Source organism: Chelmon rostratus, chromosome 23 (assembly GCF_017976325.1).
Source record: "Chelmon rostratus isolate fCheRos1 chromosome 23, fCheRos1.pri, whole genome shotgun sequence".
In the NCBI taxonomy this organism is placed as follows: Eukaryota; Metazoa; Chordata; class Actinopteri; order Chaetodontiformes; family Chaetodontidae; genus Chelmon; species Chelmon rostratus.
In genome coordinates this window covers 16,031,326-16,054,340 of record NC_055680.1, presented here as the reverse complement: position 1 = coordinate 16,054,340, position 23,015 = coordinate 16,031,326, and the positions used below count along the sequence as shown (strand labels likewise).

The 23,015-nt window shown below is 44.3% G+C and overlaps 2 protein-coding genes across 5 annotated transcripts in view; both read right to left on the bottom strand.

Annotated features, from left to right (window-relative positions):
• Window positions 1–611, bottom strand: part of si:dkey-22i16.9 — a 1,344-nt gene extending 733 nt beyond the window's left edge. The window contains exon 1 of the mRNA XM_041964580.1: window positions 1–611. This exon is cut by the window's left edge and continues 106 nt beyond it. Coding sequence (XP_041820514.1) covers window positions 1–584 — 584 coding nt within the window. The 5' untranslated portion in view covers window positions 585–611.
• A 4,207-nt stretch (window positions 612–4,818) lies between these two features.
• phka1a (phosphorylase kinase, alpha 1a (muscle)) lies at window positions 4,819–22,454 on the bottom strand. Of its 4 annotated transcripts, XM_041964576.1 has the most exons (35): window positions 22,163–22,454; window positions 20,366–20,524; window positions 20,220–20,267; window positions 19,412–19,580; window positions 19,114–19,196; window positions 18,117–18,197; window positions 16,773–16,871; window positions 16,495–16,641; window positions 16,356–16,409; window positions 15,884–16,006; window positions 15,702–15,797; window positions 15,482–15,589; window positions 14,815–14,893; window positions 14,583–14,717; window positions 14,302–14,411; window positions 13,948–14,092; window positions 13,687–13,765; window positions 13,308–13,465; window positions 12,422–12,583; window positions 12,237–12,331; window positions 11,982–12,127; window positions 11,683–11,836; window positions 11,316–11,474; window positions 11,104–11,233; window positions 10,899–11,000; window positions 10,635–10,750; window positions 9,710–9,745; window positions 9,436–9,471; window positions 9,191–9,226; window positions 8,769–8,798; window positions 8,060–8,104; window positions 7,720–7,881; window positions 7,284–7,337; window positions 6,767–6,967; window positions 4,819–6,683 (listed from the first exon to the last, which is right to left on the bottom strand). In XM_041964576.1, the coding sequence occupies exons 1-35, from the start codon at window positions 22,238–22,240 to the stop codon at window positions 6,510–6,512; spliced, it is 3,789 nt and encodes a 1,262-aa protein (XP_041820510.1). In that variant the 5' UTR covers window positions 22,241–22,454; the 3' UTR covers window positions 4,819–6,509. The 4 variants fall into 4 exon arrangements, with proteins under 4 accessions (XP_041820510.1, XP_041820511.1, XP_041820512.1 ...); XM_041964577.1 differs by lacking the exon at window positions 8,769–8,798; XM_041964578.1 differs by lacking the exons at window positions 8,769–8,798; window positions 9,191–9,226.
• Window positions 22,455–23,015: the final 561 nt, after the last annotated feature.

The window sequence follows — 23,015 nt, the reverse complement described above, 5'->3', positions numbered from 1 at the left end:
AAATGACCCATGTCCCCCGGCCCGACCCTCTCCAGGGTCAGCGACATGTCCCCCGTCGAGTACCAGTCGAGCGGCGGGGATGCTCTTCCCTCAAATCCAGCTCCGTGTGAGACCGGACCGGACCGGTCCAGCTCTGACACGAGCTCCCCGTCCTTCTCCCATCTCGCCTTCACGTGAACGTCCTTGATGACGGCGTAGCACGGGAGAACAGCCGCTTCTCCCTCGAGCACAGACACGCGCGCAGGTGCGACCACCACCAGATCGGTGAGGGAGACGTGTTCCGCGCCGCAGAAGAAATCAAACACGCCGCGGTCGTTGTAGTTCACGCGGTGGATGATGACAGAGGACGCCGGGCCGAGTTCAATCCGGTCTGCATAAACTCCCCCCGGCGTAAAAACACCCTCAACATGTCTCGCCACGGTCAGAGAGTTGTCCCGGGTCGTCACCCTAAACTCCTCGCCGTCTGCGCACTTTCTATCCGCCGTCAACTCCGCGGAGTCTCCGACGTTCACGTAGACTTGCGATGCAGACACGCTCGCGGGAACAAAAAAAAGTAGCACCAAGAAGACCCATCCCGGATCCATCCTGGACCACGACCGGGCTTGGATGTGAACGCCGGCTACACTAGCAGGAGCGGTCAGTCTGATATACTAACCCGGACGGCTACACCCATAAACACGCCCCAAGCACCCATAAACACGCCCCAAGCACCCATAAACACGCCCCCAAACACACACCCACGCACACACACAGACAAACAGAAACTTCCAGAAAAAGACCTCTGCATAAATATTTGGCTAGTGGCACAACTAGTGGCTCAACTAATGAACATCACAACGGGTCATTTAACTACATGCGTTCATTTATGCTTTTTAACCGGTTATTTAAAAAAAAAAAAACGTTTTTAAAAAAGTAATCTCAGTTAAAGAGTTCAATTTTGACAGACTTAATATGTGTGTATATGAATATGTAATAATACATGTTTGCCTTTATTTCTACTTGGATAAACTACTGGGACACGTGCTGCATTCCTTGACACTCGGACATTCCACCTTCGCCCCGGTAAATTTCCCACCAGGCACAATTTTCACATACATACGTTTGAGTTAGATTGTCCAAATCATGCATGATGTACAGCATAAGTCATGGGACAAAGAGCACGCCTCATTCTGGCTCGAAGGTTAGGAGATCACATTGTTTTAGTCAGAAATAATGATGAATGTGGCAAACACATTCCAATCATCTGTGTGTGACTGTTATATTAAATCATTATGCATCCATCCATGCATCCATCCATGCAGACACCCTGTGCAATATTACATATGTTGTTCTGTGCTTATATTATTATTTCTACTGTTATATAGTCTCTACTGTGCAGCAGTACAAAACACTGAGCCATCCTATGAAAGACAACTTTATTTTTATACACTTTTTGTATATAATGTACATATACACACAATTGATTTTTTATGTTTTTATTTTGTATTGATTTTTTGTTCTTTATTCATGCTGTTACTGCTGTTTGTAGCAGCATTGCCCCAGCATCGGATCAATAAAGTTATATTCTTACTTAAAGGCAGCGAGTGTGCAACCGCTCTCATGTTTTTATTGTATTCAGAGAAGAAAATAAAACCATTTTCTGATAAATTAGTTCTTGTACAGCACACAATTCAACAGTGAATGCTAAAAATCCAAACATCACAGCAGCAACAGATCCTCCTGATGAATGCTAACAAAATAAAAACTGTTGACCTGTGAAGCCTCCTAAACCAAGTCATGTCTTTGCAGTCCAACAGACGTTAATGGCTCCCTGCACATTACTGGTCACATGCTGCCACCTACTGGTTCCTCTCAGAACACAGCCAGCCTGCTGCCACTCACTGATTCACTAAAAGACCCGGACACAATAGTTTCTCAATCCTTGATCACTGCAGCAGGCACACGTTTTTTAGGACACTCCACCCACCGATTTTAGACATGAGTCTTTGCAAACAGATGCATAAAAGTGTAGAGTTTTAAAGAAGCAGGCATTCAGAGTGCAGGGTAGGTAGGTACAAAGTAACAAAGTAACAGGAAGTACAGTAAAATTCATGCAGGCTTCGGAAAAGTGGAAAAGATATTCACAGATTCAGAAACACACACACACACACACACACACACACACACACACACACACACACACACACACTACAGATAAGCCATTAAATACAAAGATAATCTTTGTTATTATAAGACAGCTTTCACTCAACTATACGAGAGTTACAACAAGAGATAACTGCAGCGAGGGCCAAGAAACGGACGGGCCCTGAACGCAGCATCACTCCCGTGCGAAATCAGACACACCTGCTGTCCGTTCACTCAGGTGATACAGTGCAGTAGAACACCTCTCTTAGAAAACAGACCATAATGAACATGGCAGTTTTCAGGGAACGGAAGTGGATGTACCATCTAACCTGGGCTAGAAAAAGAAGGTGCTGAGAGCTGGATCAGAAACAGGAGATGACATTGAACCGCCGCCACAGACTTCGGTTCTGTTCAGTCACAAACAGGTGTCGTCATTTTCCCTCATCTCAAATGTTGTGTTTTCAGCCTCTCTGTGCAGAACTGTGGGTTCGTGGTCATAAATCTGCTAATGTGGTGGGTTACGAGGCCCATGTTGCATCAGACAGTCACCCTGAATTCGCAGAAAATGTGTGAACACGTTTGTTTTCTTTTCTCATCTATGCATTGCAATACATAACCAGTCTTCCCTCCCCTCCCAGCACACTGGCACAGGTGCAGAGGGCTCTGGTCAGGCCATGGCCTCCCCCGGCTCCTGCCTGGAGGAGTTCCGCAGGACTCCCTTCATGAAGGCCATGGCAGAGGGAGACATGCAACTACTACGGCAACTCCTACAGCTTCTGGCTGGCCACTGTAGACCCCAGTGAGATGTTCAGGTACAGATCCACATGCCAGCAGGGAGGTTTATTGATCAAAGAAGCTGCTGTGTGATTCAGTGGTGCCAGGTCATAAAAGGTCATTAAAATAGCAGAATATATAAAATGTTGAGTAAATATCATTCGGACACATTAAAATAACATTGATTGAGGTACTTGATCCAAATACTGAAGGTCCTGATTCAGAAGTATGTAGTTGGTCATTTCCTAGCTGAAACCACTCCTAGCTTTGGATTGTTTCGACAATCGTTACGTCATCAGACGTGTGTCCATCGTAGCTGCCAGTCCCCACCCGATGTCCTCCAGAGAAGGAGTGTACCTGGACCACAGGACAGGTATTCTGTCCTTCTACAGTGTCTCCGAAACAATGACTGTCCTCCACAGTGTCCAGACCAAGTTCACTCAGCCCCTCCATGCTGGACTTTGGCTTCATGGTCATAAATCTGCTGCTGGGGTGTGCTATGAAGCCTCGGGTTGGCTGTAGGAATTGAAAGCTAGTGTGGAAATAATGTCCGCAACAAGAACTTAGCATCAAGCCAACTTCCGCATTCTTCTCATCTTTTGCGGCCTAAAATGTGATGTAATGCCATTTTCTCAGCATTGATGGGTAACATGCGCGTGCAGCTATTTTTCTTCAGGCACCAAGACCGGAATGAAAACCAACATACGGCAGGATTTGTTTATAGAGCCCAGTGTTGAATATTAAACAAATCACAAGCCAGTCATGTCCCCAGCTTCTCTCAATGAACAAGCTCACAACTGCTACCAAATGTAGCTCGTTAGCGCCTGTAGCAAGAGCAACAACAATGTTTAAGTACATCTGAATCAACTACCGTTGCTTTTTGCTTTTTAAACACAGGACACAGACACACGCTAAGATTCACCTACTTAGCTAGGCGGGGTTTGAGCTTGTTTTATTACTCAGAGCCATTTAGCAGTGTTAGCCAGCAGCTAGCTTCTGCAGCTAACAATGGCCAAGTCTAAGGCTGAGTAATGAGCTCACAGCCCAGTCTAGCTAGCAGGAGTGGTAGACAACATTGTCAGCGATGGGGAAATGAGCCACATCAACACCACGTTCTAGTTTCTGTAGAACAGGTGAACTCTTGATTACGCACGTTTTCCAACTCAATAAAGAAAAAATCCTTTTCAGGAGCTTGAGTTTGAGACACTTCACATCAGTTTGCCAATGAAAATAAACCCGACCTAATAGAGAAGCTTAGTAATTCTCAGTGACTATATGAAATACAGACTTTAGGCTTGTTGCCAAGTCTTTAAGAAGTCGATCCGCCATCACTCTCAGGACTGAGTGGACCTCTTCCACTAGTTGTTAACATTAGCTGCATGCATTTTCTGAATTCATTAATATTCGGTAGGACAGGTGGGAACGTGGTGGGCTGGATGTGACTCGCAGGCCTCCAGTTAACGACATGGGTCCGGATTGCCTTGCTGATGTTACTGGATGTAAACCGAGGTCCGGACTTTGAGAAGGCCTGATATAGATGGACAAATAAATAGCTGATAACATTTTTTTTTAATTATCTGAAGACAAATGTCTGCAGCTTAAACTGTTCGATGTTGACCTTAGAAACTAATTATACAAAACAGTCCTAAAACAAGGAAACAAAGCTCTTTCTGGAGCTTTCAACCATTTCACTCAGCCATCGTTGAGCCAACAAGGTGAAGAAGTCCTGGAAGGGCCAAGTTAATGTGCTGCTAAGCTTGCGCATCAACAGATCCATCTCCATGAAAACTGAGCAAACGCCATATGCTGATGAAGATCATGTGATGTGGTTGAAAGTTCTAAAAAAGTGAATTGTCAAGCAATAATGAATAGACCCAGACTAGGACACAAAATCCCCAGCAGACGCAAAGCAACTTCAAATTAGATAACAAACGCTCAGTTTTATTAAAGAATGACTTTCAAAAACAGCAGGAAACAGCCAACAGTCGTTCAGTGGATGATGTTTTCAGACTTTAATATATGATGGAGAGGTGACTCACGCTCATTCTGCCATGATTGTAATTTAAATGGAGTGTGGTGCTCACATCGTCAAATATCACAGCTTACAACAAGTTAAAACATGTGTGTTACTGAATCACCCTCATCTTTTCCCTGTAACATCTTTCATTTGTCTCACAATGCTCCTGAAAACTTTTGTGCAGCAAACAGTTAAATGTCAAACAATTGTAAGTAAATGGCCATAAGTTTTAATGCAATTACACTAAAATAACTCAAATTACAGTTTAAGGCGTTTCCGTTCTGAAGAGGACAGAAATCTGAATTGCACTTAGAGATCACTGCATTCAAAAAGAAGTCCACTGCATGCTGAAACCTCTTCAATTTACAGCAAATCAACACGTCAAGTTCTTCATGTGTTAAAAAATAAGGTGGTTTCAATTACTACACATTACTACACATCTCCCAGTCTGCAAAACAGCACTCCTGTAGTTTCATTCACATATTTTTAAGTGCAACTATATTAAGGCTTTGAAAAAAAAAAACTAAAAAAACTCCCAAACCGGCAAATGTGCTCTTTAAGACACATCTGACATCTCATATTTTAGCTTTAATTAACATTCAGTAAAATAAATAGTCGATAGATTAGCTGATATTTGTCGTTATCTCAAACATCATACAGCTTGTTTGTTGTACTGGAGGTAAAGTAACATGAGCTGCTAAGTCAACGATGGTTTGTTTTTGAGTTAAAGATGGCGTGAAAAATATGAAAACTGCGTGTTTTCTGGCTGAAAACGTCAGCCAGCAGTGACTCAGCTGTCAAGAACCTCCATTACTCTATGAAGGGCCACAAATCACGTTCTTTCCCACTGGTCAAATCAATACATTCAACTCATTTCCCATTAAATTACTGTCAACAAATCCCATAAAAAGACCAAAACCAACAATGAATTGAACAAGGGTTGTAACCCAAGTCTGATATGTGCCATAGAGCTCCACTGTTGTTCAGAAACTGTTAAAAATAATGAAGGAAGAGGTCATCGAGTGGCTCATTGCGACTTTCATTATGACTAGAGCCTTGACAGTCCCAAACAAAAACACAGCTGACTCCTCATACATTGTTGGTTCTGGTGAAGACATTATCATTCTGGTACGGGGGGGCACTGTGGTTTGTTTGTACTTATTTAAACCAATCACAATGCAGGGACGGAGCCCCTGCAAAGGGGTGTCAGGGTAGGCGAGCCCTGCTAGCTTATTTATGTTTGTACCGTTAGCGACCAGGTGAGACAGATCAGCGTATAGGTTGCTAACTGGGAGGTTGTTGTTGTGTCTTGTAGGTAACAGGCAGATGCCGAAACAGTGAAAACTTTGCATGGTGACGTTTTTAAATAACTATTTTGACGTATATGACAAATCACGTGAGTCTGCTGTGAAGGTTTGATCAGATTCTCACATAAATACATCAAACTGTAACGTGTGTCTCTTCACTTGTTTCTCACACACTCTAATGGTGACAATATTCAACAGATGCTATTTACGTACTGTTAATGTTATTTTAACGTGAGAAATGTTAGATTTAACTTGTTTTCATGTAGTTTCACCCCTGCTCTGTCCCCTCACTGCACCGCACACGACCCGCTGGGCAGGAAGTCCTGCACGTACACGGCCACAGCCTTGGTGAGGTAGGTCATGCTCCCAAAGCGGCCACTGGGGGCGCTGTCGTACAGCAGCCTGCACACTCCGGTGGACGGGTCCCTCTCCAGCATGTGCTCCTCTGCTCCCAGGTCCCTCTGGAGAGGAAGGAAAGATGAAAATCCTTCCTCGCTTGATCACAAAGGTGTTAATGCTGGATTTGAGAGTCTTTTCTGCTCACCTGATCCTTGTAGAACATGTCGTTAGCCAGGTGGACGATCTTCTCCACGTGGATGATGGAGCCGATGCTCGGGATCTCCACGTCGGCAAGCATGGTGAGAACCAGGATGGCCTCCACCAGCAGCTGCCGGTACTCAGGCTGAGGGACGCGGTTCAAAACCGTCTCCACATGGACGGAGAACTTGATCTCTCCTGGTGTCATCTGGATGGGGAATCCAAGAAGACATTAAGAAGACGAGGATGGAAAAAAGATGAACGTTTCATTTAAAATAACAGTTTCGACTGGCTGGCAAAAGTCTGTTAAAACTCGTTTATCTTAATGGCAAACATGTTGACTGTCTGGTGAACCATCGTGCCGAGTTCTCAAAACTTAGTGCATGGCTTTAAATCGTAAAGTGAGATGAACAAAACCTGAGGGGGAAGGCGAAAGAAGACGGCATCACATCAGGAAGAATGACAGAAAAACCACAAGAATGAAGTCTTTGAAACGTGTTTATAATATCAACATCATCTCTTACCTCTCTGGTGGTTGAAGAAGGAAGGACAAACCCTTCTATGGACAAACCGTGGCACTAGAAGACAGGGAATTAGTATGGTCATCACTGTACTGTTACTACCGCTGAATGAGCTAACACAATGGTGCCTGAGCCACGTCAAATCAACCAGGACTGAAATCTCCATTCAAATTAATGTATATATATATATATATATATATGTGCACAGAAAATCTACTTTCAGCCACTTAAATGGTAAAATAGATGTGAAAAAACAGTTTATCTGAATCAGTTCTGTACCAACAAGAAATGCTCAGAAACCTGGACCAGGTTTTTACTTGCCACAGGGTCCTGGTTTCTATTCGAGTCCTCCAGGTAGCAAATCCAGGTTTCTCAAAATCAGGATCTAATGTTTACATGCGCAACACTCCAAACACCTGATGATGATACTCAGACCGACCTTCTGCAGGATCCTCCAGACTTTCTGGTAGAAGCCCACAGGGACGCGGTTCAGCGCTCCGTCCAGACGCCTCCTGCGCAGCCATTGGCCGTGTCTGGTGTCCTTGGCAACCGGAATGCTCTCCGGAATGTCCAGAGACTCTATGGACGGCAGCCGGTACCTCTGAACAGCCAGAACAGGAGGAAAAAAAAGATTTAAATCAGTTTGTTCTGAAAGAACAGCATCCTCCTCCTCTTTTTGAGGCGTAAAGAAATCCAGAGGACTACTCTTCAAAAATTGGGCGTATAAAACTGGCAGCTCAAAATCTTGAGAAATATCTGATTAATACACAAATCTTTACCCCAGATTCAAAGTTTTCTATGTCCACAGAGTGAGCTCGCAAACCCTGAGAGGCAGGAAAAGAACAGAAAGGAGGGGAGAGAAACAAAAAAATATGCACGAAATTAAAAACTCAAAACTAGACGGGTGACAGAAAACAGCCCCGAGAGCCGGCGGACTCTGGCTTCTGACGCTGCGAAAACACACGGCACAGCATGCATGAGTCCCAATCAGGATGGGAAATGACAGAAATGAGGCCAGGAAACATGAGATACTGCAGATTAATTCACAAAGTGTTGAAGCAGAGACGCCTCCAAACTCAGCACACGCAAGTGAAACGTAAACCAAACCTCATTATCATTTAACAGCAATTTAACAAAGAGCTAACTGGCTTTTATACTTAAAGAACAAGAGCTGAAATACATGTGTCTGTTTATCTCACAATAAATCATTTGTCATGAATTAAAACAGAAAATTCATTAGTTTCTCAAAAGTAGATTAAAAGACTTCAATGAAAAGAAATTGTATTATATAATTATGATTTGGGTTTTGGACAGTTGGCTGAGCAAATGGCATCTGACGAAGCAGTTAAGTCGGCACACTCATCCTGCAGGAGCGAAGACGAGGCAGCACAGTGTTAATCCCTCATGTGATCTGCTCCATTTAGTTGATGTTAATTCGTTCAGATGAATTAACAGAAAACCAAGTTTAAATGTGGTTACTGTTGTCACCTTGCGAGGGGAGATCAGTGACTGGTCGAGCTGGAATGGAGACAAAAAAAAATCCACTTTGCATTACGGACTTTAACTTCCTACAACCTGTTTACACCCAAATGCGTCTATTTCTCCTCGTACGCAACATTATCATCAAGTATGAGTGAGCGCACACGGTATGGCTTTGCTGAACAAGGTGATTTTGCAATTAATTGAATTCATCAAGACTGCTGTCATCAGAAAATCCAACAAGTCAAAACCGAGTCTGATCACTGACACCAACAATCATCATCGCTTTGATCAGCTGTCTCACAGACAGCCTGTGAGCCATCTGCATCACAATAAAATTAAAACTTAATCACAACTTAATTACGGCGACCAGATGCCAGCATTTAACTCTTCATTGTCTCTTACAGATTGATAAACTTAATCATTATCACCTTGACTGAGTCAGTCAAAGACACCCTGCGGTCCATCTGCAACAGAGGAAACACAATGAATCGCAACGTTCAAACGCTAAATTGCACTAATTGTTGACAACCAGTTGCAAAGACAGATATTTCTTTTCCACGTTAAAGCCAGGTCACAACATCCTCCTCAACATCGCTGAAATCAGGTATTCATTTTCCACAACTCCACAGCCAGGTGAATTAACTCCTCTCAACATCATCATCACCATCATCACCTCCGCGACCGGATCGGTCAAAGACAACCTGGGTTCCTGGATCAAAACATAGACAGAACAAGCAGCGTTATCCATCATCAGTTATCATCACGATTCGTATCACTTTTGAAAAAGCAAAGCGAGTTTGATGGTGAAGGCAGTGTGATGCAGCTGAAAGCTCTGGACTGGTGAATTAACACCTACAGCATATCCTGCACTTCTACTTCATTTATTGATAACTGAAAAAAAGAGATGAAACACTGCGATAGTTAATATTCCTTCATGTGATCATCACCTTGAATGGATCCGTCAAGGACAACCTGTGCTCCGCCTGCAACACAAAAACCAAGCTGTAAATAAATCAACTAATTGTTGTCTGGTGATTTCAAACTGGAGACGTGTCAACCGAAGTCCATTTGAGAATTGGCGAATTTTTTTAAGGAGCAAAAACCTTCATTTGCAATCTCAATCTCCACAATTCATCAGCTATTCTTAATTATTTCCACATTTCTCCACCAATGATGCTCATCCTTTCATTTCTCCACGATTAGCCGGGTGAATTACCACCTAATCTGATTCAACATCATCATCACCATCACCTTACTCGGATCCGTCAAAGACAACCTGTGTTCCAGCTGCAAAGAGACAACAGTCAACAACATTTTCTAAATAAGATCCTCTTCTCTCTTATTCTCTTCCCGCCAACAATTCTCCACAAAGTTGACTTGAACTGGTCAGGATCTCTTGTTTTTACAGTGGCCCTGAGAGCTCAACGCCTTGGAATAATGTGACAACACATGCGCAGCATTTAGCAAAAAAAAAGTGTAAAAAAACCACAACAAAATACAGAAATGCTGCAAGTAGCACAGGCGACAACAGAAGCTGTTTCCAGGGGACACTAAAAGGTGATGCACACGGCTGCGCTTATTGAAGTCGGCTAAATAAGTGGTGTTGGAAAATGAGCTGAAATGCATGTGTTTTTTGGCGGGACAACAAGCTGTCTGGACATGTACGTCTACTTTTAGTGTCCCCTGGAAACAGTTTCTGTTGTGTCCTCTTTCTCACTTGCGTGTGTTTTTTCAAACTGGTGAAGATGTTTTTTAATTGGCCTTTTATTTGCATGCATTTTCTTAAGCTGTCAGGGCCGCCGTACTTTTCTCTGAAAAATGGTGTGTGAGATGCAAGAAGTGTGTGTTAATCTCACAACCGCGGCGTCCTACCAGCTTCATGTCGCTCTTCAGTTTGCTGATGCCGGCTCTCTCGCTCTTGGTGGCGCCCACGTTGCCAAGGTGATGGATGGAGATGGCAGGACTAACGCCTGCGTCTATCTCTCTAACTGTGGAGGGGGGAAAAAAAAACGAACTCCATGACGACCTTACAGCTACTTAAGAAATCTGAAAGGCAGACCTGAATCTGATTGGCTGTGTGTGTGATACAGGATATGATTGGTCGTTACGATGGAGGGTTTGGATTGGTGGACTGACCGCTGCGCTGCACTCCAAACTCCTTCCCACTGAGGATGTGGTGGAGGAGATTCTTCAGTTCTGATGGGCTGAGACTCATCAGACTCTCTGTGGCCTCCTCGCCTACACACACGCACACGCACGCACACACACACACACACACACACACACTTGAGAAAATCATCTATTTTAAAATATCACCGTCATCCTCTCTTTCCTCCCTTACCTGAGCAGTTGAGTGACTGTGCCAGCTCGGTGGCCATCACCTGGATGATCAGACCAATGCGGAGCCTGAACATCTCACTGAACAGGTTGGGCTGAGTCCTTATGCTCATAGCCAGGTACACCATGATCTCCTGGAGGAGGGGGGACAGATTAAAGAGGATGGTAGGAGGAGGAATTCGCAGGTCGCAGGTGACAGTGGAGCGTGTGACTCACCTGAGTGAGTATGGCCACGCTGATGTTGTTGTCGCTGGCCTCGTCGATGAGGGCAGCCAGCAGGTCTGGGGGTGTGGGAGCGGTGATGGTTTTCTCTCTCGGCTCAGGAGGCAGACCCACTGTCAGGTGCTTCTGGTGCGCCAGCAAATCAGAGCAGGCCTACGGACGGATCACAACCAATCAGAAAGAGAGTGCTAGAAAACATCAGGTGGAAATGTATGAAATCTATTGATGAGAATACAGATATAGACCAATAAATGAGGAGAAATCAATAAGATTTTTTCAGGCTGGGAAACTTAAAGGAAAGCATGTTATTATTTATTATGTTATTATTATTTATAACTGTGTGTGTGTGTGTGTGTCGTACCGAGTCGAGCTCCTCCACCTTCTTCCTCAGCATGCCAGAGATCATCCTGATGAGGCCCCAGTGTTTGAGCTCACCCGCCTTCTCATAAAGTTCGGCCAGCAGAGATCTCACCGTGGAGCCTTTACCGTGCAGACGGGTGTCCCAGTCCATTCCCCTGTGAGGAAAACAAACGCACAGCGTCTAATGAGAGATGTGTGTCTAAACATACAGAAATATACTGGAAATAATTATCCCAAACGCTGAGGAGAGCCAGTGGATTATCAGCTATTTGTCTTGTTCTTCTAGCACGATGATCTCACTTGTCTTTGAAGAGGATGTAGAGTATATCTGCCTGGTCCTGGAGACTCTGCGTGTCTTTTAGCAGCTGGGCCAAAGCGTTGTAGTCGATGGCTCCGCTGGCGTCTCTGGGGATGCCGCTCTCTGTTGTAACCGTCACCTCTGGGATCTGCAGGACGGACGTGGAAAGGTGAAGCTGAGGGTGGTGAAGGAGTGGAGGGAAACCCGGGAGGTGTGTAGGCTGAACTGCATGAAGACTAAAGGATGCAAAAACACACCTGAGTGTCTTGCGGTGTGGAGGAGTCTGGGAGGTTCAGGTTGAGGGAAGGCTGAGGGGAGCGGAACAGCTTGTTCGAGAGGTACATGTTGACATCTGGACACAAAGAAGCACAAAAAGAAAGAGGAGTCTGGTGTGAGTATGTTCAGAAGGTGCCTAAAATGCCCAAATGATGGATCCACTCACTGTGCACGTTGAGGTCCTGAGCCTTGTTCTTCAGAGACACCATCTCCTTGGTTTTGGTGGCTGCAGCCTTGAACCTCCCCAGACCTCCGACCTGTTGTTTGGGCTTCTTGGGGGCAGAGTGAGCCAACAGGTGGTCCAGGTACTGGGCGAGGTCATCAGCCTCTGGAGAGGGAAGAGGAACGGATAGATTAAAAAAGTACCGACACGTTCAGCAGAATAAAATATCTGAAAAAGTGTTAAAACATGTTTTAAAAAGTGACATGCAGTTTGTAAAAGGTTGTACATGCTCACGTTCTATCTATCCATGCGTATACGTTCACTAACAGATACATCAAACTGAGACAGGCGTGCACTAACTGCAACAAAACCTCTTTTAATGTTCATTACGTTTTACTGCAGCTCAAGCAGAGCAGGTTTCTGTGCAGCTTCTGACATGCAACAACCTCCAGATCAGTACAGAGAGGATGGGAAAGGGGAGGGAGGTCAGGGGTCATGTGACCGCAGGAAAATGCAGGAAGTGGAGATTAATGAGAAGGTTATAAGTGAGATACTTCACAGGTGTTAAATATTAATTTTTTGGGAGTTTAAAATGGGGTCAGCTGAATGAGACCAATGACAGAGAATTAGAATTAGACATGCATGTAACATATAATTATGCATGTGTTGTGGGTTTGAAATATTGAGTGTCTTAGTAGGTTAATGGTATTGACAGCACATACAGGCAAAGTACAAATACTTTGCCTGTATACGCCTCTATGTGTCACTGCCAGGAATGGTCAAGCCAACGATGGAGAGCAAACAAGCGCCGCCTGTCAGCATAAAGACTTAAATCCATCGCGGGCGTCACCATTCCGCCCCTTCCATCCACCAATCTGTTTTCTCTTACCATCATCACAACGTAACTCATGCACGTATCCATCGCCGTCATCATCATCATCATACTCTTCGTCGCGGCTCATGCTGCCAGAACCCTTACCGTCCAGGAAGCTCAGGTGAGCAAAACAGGAAGTGGTCATGAACTCCGACAGCTTCCCCGTCTGGATCCTGGAGAGGAGGAGAAAATCGACCGCTGGTGTTTAAAAGCTTTGTGCCTGACGTTTGGCTGCAGGTACGAAGTTTGGTTAAATTCAGACAATTATTTTTTCCCCTTCCAGAATTCCTGGATATTCTGCAATTATAGATTTCTTACCTCAATTTGCACTCATTTATGTCTGAAAGATTAAACTTTATTTAAAGCAACCAGCCGTCATGGAACATTTTGTCACCTTGCTCCTCCATAATATCCATCCTGCAGCTTCTTCAGTGTGGCCAAGACTGCAGGGTCCAGGTTTGTGTGGTCTTCAGCTAAAACACACACACACACAGAGGACGGAGGAATACATGTACTCTGTTATACTTATGCAGGATTAGCACCCTCAACAGCTGAATTTAAGACATTTTCCAACTTTTTTGTGGGTATTACGTTGAAATAATAGCTGCATTGTGTGTGTGTGTGTGTGTGTGTGTGTGCGCGTGCTTGTACTCACTCAGCATACTCTGTGAGATGGGGAAAGTGACGGTGGGTCGTCCGGTCATCCTCCACCTGCACGAGAGGTAGGCGATTTCTGTCCTCAACATCTCCACGATCATTTTGTTGTCCAGCGCCAGGTAGAACTGCTGGTGGTCGATGAACTGGAGGGATGACGAGGATATTTTAACTTGTTTTCATCGGGATATCAAAGTTTCACGACTAGTGAATTCAAAGCTGTGATCATTTCAGGCCCAGGGAAAAACTAGACTACACTATTTTATGAAGTTTCAAGCTTCAAGACTTTATGACGTCACTGTTGCGATAGTCATACCAGCAGTGGAAGCTGTGACTGCTGTGTTTTCTTACTAACCTGAGGTGTGAAGGAGAACACGGTGTTCCTGATGATGTAGAATTTGGAGGTTCCCAGCACTCCTATTCTCCTGTAGGGTCGTCCTGTCAGACCCAGCCTCGGGTTACGACCTGCAAAATCAGGAGACAAGAAGGGTCGTTTTCTCATGAGCTTCTTTTCGCCCCCTGCTGGCCATTCGAAAGAAAACAAGGCACTTCCACACTGGCTTTGTCACTTCTCAGACTTCTCAAAAAAAATTTCTCTAGATTAAATGAAAAAACTTCAAATTTCTGAGCTCGTACCGAGTCTGGCGTAGATGTGGCTCAGGACTCTGGAGGGCTGCACATGGATGGGATGGATGTCAGCAACAGTCTCCACGTGGATACCGTTCTTCAGCAGCAGCTGTTTGATCTCCTCAGTCTCCGCCAGAATTGACACTACAGGGGGAAAGAGAAGCTTTGAACATGCATAACTACTGCCGCTGCGCCCACCGGCCATAAGACAACATGCTGGTACCTCAACGAATGAACTCACCCTGTACGACCACGTCAGGTTTGGGGATGGTGGAGAATCGTCGGTTTAGAGGGTCAATCTCTCCGGGGGCGAGAAATCCCTTAAAAATGAGACGGAGCTTAAGAAGTCAGAGCCTGAAAATGTGCTACATGTACAATAGTAAACACAATCATAATGCAGACAAAATAGGAAAAAACAAGAATATTTAATATAACAGTCCAAAAATAATTAAAAGGATTTAAAGAGAAAGGATTTAGGAACAAAAAAAGGAAAAACTATAACTGGTACAGCTAAATGCTACTCTATATTATGCGGTTAAGATATTGAAAAAGCCTGTACGGTAACTGTTAGCTTAGCTATAGCATTCGGTTAGGTAGCTAAGCTTATCTTAGCATAAAGACTCAAAACAATATGTCCAGAGGTGACAAAATCTGCCTACCAGCACGTTTAAAGGTCACTAATAATGTCTCCGTTCTCAGACAGAGGTATTATGATACAGACAAAGCCATGCTAGCTGTTTCCCCCTGTTTCCAGTCTTTTAAGCTAAGCTAAGCTAAATGAGCCATGGCCTCTGCTTCATATTTAACAAACAGATACGAGCGTGATATCGATCTTTTCATCTAACTCTGCCACAAAGCGACATACGTTCAGTTTCTTTTTAGTGTTAGCCAATGAAATGATAGCTCACCTCTGTCAGAAGGTTTCCCAGGATGTACAGAGACTGCCCCCATTTCAGAGGACATTTGCCCATCGGGATCCTCTCCACGGAGTGAGGGTTCATATACTCCTCCTCCACCTGTTTTTATACGCAAACAAACAGCTTTTTTAATGACAATCAACTCTTAATAACACCTTACAAAGATTCACAGCGTTATCATTTTTTCTACGACTTCCTTCAAAGGCATTACCTTGTCTGGGGGGACACTGTAGAGCTCCGGCAGCAGTCGTATCCCGTCTTTCTGCTTGATCAGGATGCCCTCCAGAGCTTCCTGGTACTCCTGCACCTGGATGAATTAACAGAGACCGTATCAGTATCTACCTCCAGGACAGGAGGCAAATAAAGTCACACACACATGCAAACTTAAGCTACCTGTTCAGGGCTGTTGATAAAAATGCCATCCAAGATGAGGTAGGTCCAGAACAGCGGCCACTCGCACTCAATGTTTTCAAACAGCTTCAGTTCTGCGGACTCGTAATACAGACGGTTCGGATCCTGGAGGAACAAAGAAGAAGAGACAGAGTTACAGACTTTCGCAAATGACATCAATGTGTGTGGGAATGAAAATGTACAAGAAATGCTAAGCAACTTTACCAAGAGAGCTAAAGAAAGAGCTAAATGCTAAGCAACTTTACCAAGAGAGCTGAAGAAAGAGCTAAACGCTAAGCAGCATGGCTTGAGACATCAGGCTGCTGGGTCTGGTTTCTGAAGGCTACAGAGGCTCATAACAAAAAGAGGACGAGGACTGAACCTGCACCTGAACACGACGCACCTCCTCAAGCATCATTATTTAGATGAGTGGATTAAATGAAGGAGGCAGCAGCTTCGTTTACAGACTGTTTACCTCTTTAGGCGTTTTGTGTCCATCTCTTAGAAACCTGCAGCAGCCGTATCGACCCTGAACGGACACAGAGAGGAAGTCAGCAAGGACAAATCCATCGAAAAGTACATACTTTTTTCTGTTTCACTGCACTTCTCTGCACCTGCAGCTTAGAGATGATCTCCTCCTTGGTGATGTTGACGATGTTCATGTCCTCAACAGCGAAGGCAGGATACGAGATGATGGCCAGGATGCCGGCATCCACCTCTTTAGAGATGGAGGCTCTGGGCAACATCGAGGTCAGGATGGACTGATGAGGGAGGAGGAGAGAGAGAGAGAGAGATGAAGGAAGCAGAGTGGAGGATAAATTTGACATTCAACAGGAAAAAAGAAGTGAATTAATAATTGTATTTGCATCTGAAAGTGTGTGTGTGTGTGTACCTGGCAGTGCTGTATGTCATCAGCCAAGGCGTGGACCACAGATCCAGGTCCTCCTTTTGCCCCAAACAGGTTTAGGTCGTCCAAAGCCTCCAGAGCTGCCTGGAGGACATACAGTCATTGAAAACATTATAAGTATTATTTTTAATTATAATCACGTAAGATATTTTTGTCAGCGATCCCTCAAACTGGGAATTATTTGACAGCATATTTTACAGCTGAGCCATAAATTTCACTCTCATGCCTGATAGTAACAGTCGAGAAAACAGCCATAAGATAAAAACACAGTTTGAACAATAAATTTAACCGGAAATAAAGTTATTATTGAGAGCAAATACAAAAATCTAAAAAAAAAAGCATTAAAATGTCAAATATCCACAGAGATTCAGCTTGTAATCAGTTTCTATGTATGTTATGTAGGTTTTTCATACAGTCTGATCTAATATTGTACATTACAGTATCACAGGAAATGCGTGGTATTACAGTACAATGCACATAATACACAGCAGTAGTATGAAGTAGTGTAGTGTGTAGCAGTGTGGTAGTACTGCATCACACTACAGATGATTAAAGTGCATGTTACAATCAATTCATGCAGTTTTGCTTCTATAAATACGAATAACTACATGTAGTTTAATGGAGGGAACGTCCTGCAGTGGCGCCTGTTTCCACAGTCTTAAATTAAACTCTGTGTGTGTGTGTATGTGTGTGTGCGCACTGGGTACTGTGAGTACTGTGTTATTTCTGAGTGAGAAGCCATTCTTGGAAGACCACAGAGAACCTGATACCTCCCGACACACTGCTGTCCTTGGCCAGCAGTGTGTCGGGCACAGACTCCGGTATCCTGGTGTGTGAAAACTCAGGGATTTCAATGCTTTCTTTCAACTGAAGCTGGACCGGACTGAGACAAAACCTCTTCATGTTATAAAACTTCCAAAAATCCAATTGCAATAAAAACAGGCTCCCGTTCGGCTGAAAAATGAGGCTGCCACAATTAATTCTTTGAAGGATTTTACCTGACAGCGGCATCATGTTAATCTATTCTGACGTCAGGAAGTGCTGCCGCTGAGCACACTTTCAGCACCAAAACAAAGTCCGTGCACCTGATCCAGAGTTAGTCTGGAGAGTGCGGGTCGCCTAAAGGTCATCGTAAAGGCCGTCGCAGCGACTAGACACCTTCCACCCAGCCAGATTTTTTTACTGGAGCACCTGTTCTGTCTCGCTCAGCACTCAGGAGCTGTTTTCTCCTCCATCTACCTGCTCCCCACTGCTCGCCTCACTCCAATATCGCGCTCAGGATGACGGAAAGACGAGTGAAACTGTGTGTTTCTGCGTGTGTGCTTTAACCTTGGCCATGCCGATAGAGCTGGCGTTGATCTCAGTGATGCCCTGGTTGGTTTTGTCTCCTCTTTCCCACATCCCGTAATCCTGCGAGGAACCAGAAAAGACGGCGTTAATGTGGCGACCTTCTTTCTGCTCGTTCAGGGTGGAAACAGCTGATCAGCCATGTGAGGTGAATGTTCGCTGTGGCTGAGGCATTTCCACCTTCCATGAAGCCCGTTAACGTTTTGTCAAATTCTGCTGTGTCCATCAACCTTTTCTGCTGCAATATTTAAAGGATAACTTTCGTTTTTTACAACCTGGACCTTATTTGTAGCATTAAATACAACCATTTACTCACCCAGACAACTTTGGTGGCATTTGGAGTCGTTTTGAAGAAATTAGCCCCAGAGGAGCGGCGCGTATATCCGTATAATGCGAGTACTCGGGGCATCCATGCGCAGCCTCTATATAACGCATAATCTGCTGCGAAACTCGTTCATATTCCAATATTTTGTTCTGATATGCTGGTGCTATTCCCCTCTGAGCCGGCGGTCGGCTAGTTTAGCTGTAGTTTGGCACAGCTATGGTTCGTTATTGCGTATTCGTGGCCGACCGCCGCAGAGTCAGCCGTGTTGTGGCTGGCTGCTCGCAGCAGTAATGACATCATCCACGTCAGAGGTAGTTGTCTCGAGACGCCGGATGTTGATAACATGCCACCACGGGCTCAGAGGGGAATAGCACCAGCATATCATAACAAAATATTGGAATATGAACGAGTTTCGCTGCAGATTATGCGTTATATAGAGGCTACGCATGGATGCCCCGAGTACTCGCATTATACGGATATACGCGCCGCTCCTCTGGGGCTAATTTCTTCAAAACGACTCCAAATGCCACCAAAGTTGTCTGGGTGAGTAAATGGTCGTATTTAATGCTACAAATAAGGTCCAGGTTGTAAAAAACGAAAGTTATCCTTTAAAAATGTGCATAAAAATACATATCAACATGGATGAACACTTACAGCCACTTTGTAGGCCGTCTCAATGTAGAACATGAGATTCTGAACTACGTCCACTTCATCCTGGGTGTAGACGATATGGAGACCTGGTGTGACACACACACACACACACACACACACACACACACACACACACACACACACACTCTTGATCACGTGACCTAAAACTCTGTGGGCAGTTTGCACATGTTAAACGTTGTCGTGGTTTCCTTGATGAGGATGAGATGATCGGTTTTCACAGATGAAGGTGACTAAATACTCAAACGTCCGTGCCAGCGTTTTGTGTCTGTTGCATATTTACCGGACGCCGTCATCTGAGCGAGGAAGAACAGGAAGAGTGAGGTGGCGTCCACCTGTAGGTGACCCCACTGGTCGTCTCCAACGACGGTAGCACAGGTGCGCGTGTTGTACTTGGCGTGGAGCGAGTCTGAGGTACTCCTGCTGTACTTAAACTTCTCCACCTTATCCAGCTGGAGGACGGCAACAGGACAACATATGGTGAGTTATATATATTGTTTATATCGTGATATACATCCTTTAATACCTCAGATTGTATGATGCATTGCGAGAGAAGCTGCAAATTAATGAGCAGGACTACTTTTTGGGAATACTGGTTGTAAAGGAGGTGTGGTACCTTTATTATTCAGCAATTTGATTGATTAAAATCAGCCAAAAACAGACAATTCCATGTGGTTATTTTACTTATTTCTATCAATTTTCTTGAAAATTGAGCATGCTAGTGTTGCTCCAATGACTAAACAATCCACTGTTTGCCAGCACATAAGAACTTTACAAGCAGATAACAAGTCAATGTTGAGTTTACAGCTTGCTGCACTGGTCATACAGCAGTTAACAGAGTTCTGGAGCACTTTGTAATCCAGTTCTGCAAGACACTAAAACCTGCGTCCTAACAAACCGGACTGGTACCGCAAAATTTCACACCTAGACCTGACCGGCCCAATGCAACACACAGGCTGCATGTTAGCCACATGACTGCATGGACAATTCATGAAGAGAGGAATCTGATTCATTACATTTGAAGATAACCTTTCAAACTGGGGAGCAGAAATATTCCTTATCATAAGAAGACGCATTCTGAGACCACATACCTGCCTCATTATGCACTGGAGGATGCCTCTCATCAGCTTCACCACACTCTGCACAGAGAGAGATGCTTAAATGTCAACATTTTCAACACGTCGCTCCGGGCAGAGAAACATGAGAGCCGGCAGAGCGGAAGGAGCTGCGCACCAACCTGCTCCAGCTCGTAGGCCTTGGCCTTGTCTTCGTCCCTGTCGGCGTTCTTCCTGTAGGCCAGACTGAGGGCCCACACAGACAAGATGCTGTAAACATTGTCTCTGACCCAGGAGTGAGGCTGGTCCGTGCTGGCCGGCAGGAGGCCAGTTACTGGATCCTGTCAGAGAGATGGAGGGGTCAAAGGTCACAGGTCAGCAGACTAATGAGAAGCTGTGGACTGTGTTATGTCCAGGTAACAGAATATAAGGCCTGAATATCATTTTATTTGTTCTGTAATGTAACAGCCTGGGAATAATTTCTGCACAACACTAATCGCTTCAGTTCTTACTAAACTTTTTAAAAAATAAAATACATGTTTAGACTCATCTGCTACTTTCAAAAGTAAAGAAAGGGGTTAATTTAATGTGAAAATTGGTAAAAATGAAAACAGCTTTAACTTTAGACTAACTCTGCACTAACCTGTACGGAACAGGGTGTTTAAAAGTGCAATATATATAGAACTACATTTCCCATAAGCCCCATTGCCCCCTGCTGAAAAGAGGATGTTTACTACCCTTGATAACAGCAAAATGCACAACCAGGTGAGGCAATGTGAGAGCTGAAACACTGTGTAGGAGTTTCATCACCGACAGAGAGAGGCCGGCATGTCAGATCTCTGTCGAGGCTCCAGCCTTTCTTTCGTTATGTGTTCAGAGTAGCATGCGTCGAGTTATTTTAGAGTCGGGTTATTTTTAGAGATGCACCGATCCGCGTTTTTATGAGTTATGATCCAATTCTGATGCAGGTACCAATACCACACAACATGTATTAAAAGAACAAAACACAAAATAATGCATCACACTTATTTGAACTGCAAACAGGTGTAGGAGTCCAAACTGCTCTGGCTTCTTCTTTAATATAAATCAAAGTACACAGTGAAGTATTATAAACTATGTGTAAATACTTTTCTACACAATCTCAGATCTCTGGTTCAGGCATATATAAGCTCCCATGTGACAAATCACTAACAGACAGATTTACTGTCTTCATCAGCTGCTTTGTCCATGACTCTTGGCTTGCAGCTGCACTGAGCCTCCGCTCTCAGCTTCATCAGTGCAGCGATCCATCTGAGCAGTGAACTGTACGCAACTGCCGGCTGGCCGGTGGCCATTTGGGACAGACTCAAAGGTGACCTCAGTGCGTCCACATCCATAATCCATCTGAAGTTCCTTCTTGTTTATGCAGCACCACAACATGTGGAGGCCAGGTAGCTGAAAGGTGAGCTCCCAAACCTCTGGACCACTTCCTCCTCGCCTGTTTTTAACTTCATAGCAATCTCACATTTGGTCTCCTCCCACAATGCAAACACACACACACACACACACACATCTATAAGCCTCATTCACTGGGTTTTCTGTGTGTGTGTGTCTTCAATTTGTGGCTGCAGAGGACGGATATGCAGATTTTGGTGCATGTTAATGAGAAATGTACAAGTGCAAAACAATCCCTTACAAGCCACAAACATCAGTCTGAAACTTCATGAAGCTGCAGACACTGAAGACACACACACACACTTACACGAGCCATGAGAGTGTAGTGTGTGTGTGTGTGTGTGTGTGTTAGAAAGTGTGCTGATGCCTTGCGCAATATCTGTTCAGTCCGCCCCCCGTGCGCGTGGAGATAGTTGAGTTTGGGCTCTCCACTGGTCAAGCTAACATTACCTGGCTGCAGGTACGAAGCAGCTACTACTTTATTTGGCTGACTGCTTTCATTTAACTGCTAAGTTTGATAAAGTTAAACTTAATTAAGCCCTTACTTGGTGTCTCAGGATAGTCTGGTGGACCATCCGGGCATAGTTGTCCAGTTTAACGCCCGAGTTGCTCCTGCTTCTCATGGTGAAGGCAGCGGTTCAGCTCGGTTCAGTTCAGTTCAGGTGGCGTCAAGTACTCAAAAAACAAAAAAAGCGCTAAATCCTCGACCGTAAAGTCATTTCTTCGGCGCTTCTCGGAAGTCCAAACAGCCGACAGGGAGGGTAGCTTTCAGGGCGACCACAAGAGCTGCTGCCTGGCTGTCATGAAGCAGCTCAACGGCGGCAGCGACGAAGATCCAGCAAGTGTTGTAACCTGAAGCTGCGGCAAGCTAGTCACAGGAAGCAGAACCAACGCAGGAAGTTACAAGTGTGCCTTCAAAATAAAGCCGTGCCAGCTCGGCACTACGCTGTCATGTCACTGTGTTCTTTCTGGGCACATTGAGACCTTAAATGCAGTTTACGTTTGTAGTTTAAAGAGACAAATTAAGTCAGAACCATTATGATTTATGATTAAAATGTGTCAATTCATGGGGTAATAAAAGTTAAGACATGTATACATTTATTACAGATCAAGTACTTTTTTTTTCATATGCAGAACAATTACTTTGAAACAGTTGTTGGCAAATATTATAATTGTACAATAAGTATAAAATACATTTACACGTGGGCAGCAGCTATATAGGCTCATGATATAAAATAAAATATGAAACCGAATATAATACTGTGGTAGCCAAGTGAGTATCAGTAAAATATACAAAACTAATTTAAATAGGTTGTGCAGTAATGTAGAAAACATATACAATGAGAACAGGTTGTAGACAGGTATGCACATAAATATGTATTCTGTATTAGACAAATA

What these genes read in the sequence shown, in the direction of transcription:
- phka1a (XM_041964576.1), bottom strand. Translation starts at nt 22,240, where the DNA reads ATGAGAAGCAGGAGCAACTCGGGCGTTAAACTGGACAACTATGCCCGG. An exon ending in ACCTGACGTGGTCGTACAGG is followed by an intron (nt 14,718 to 14,814) that starts GTGAGTTCATTC and finishes TTCCCCCTGTAG; the next exon opens with TGTCAATTCTGGCGGAGACT. An exon ending in ACATGTTCTACAAGGATCAG is followed by an intron (nt 6,684 to 6,766) that starts GTGAGCAGAAAA and finishes CTTCCTCTCCAG; the next exon opens with AGGGACCTGGGAGCAGAGGA.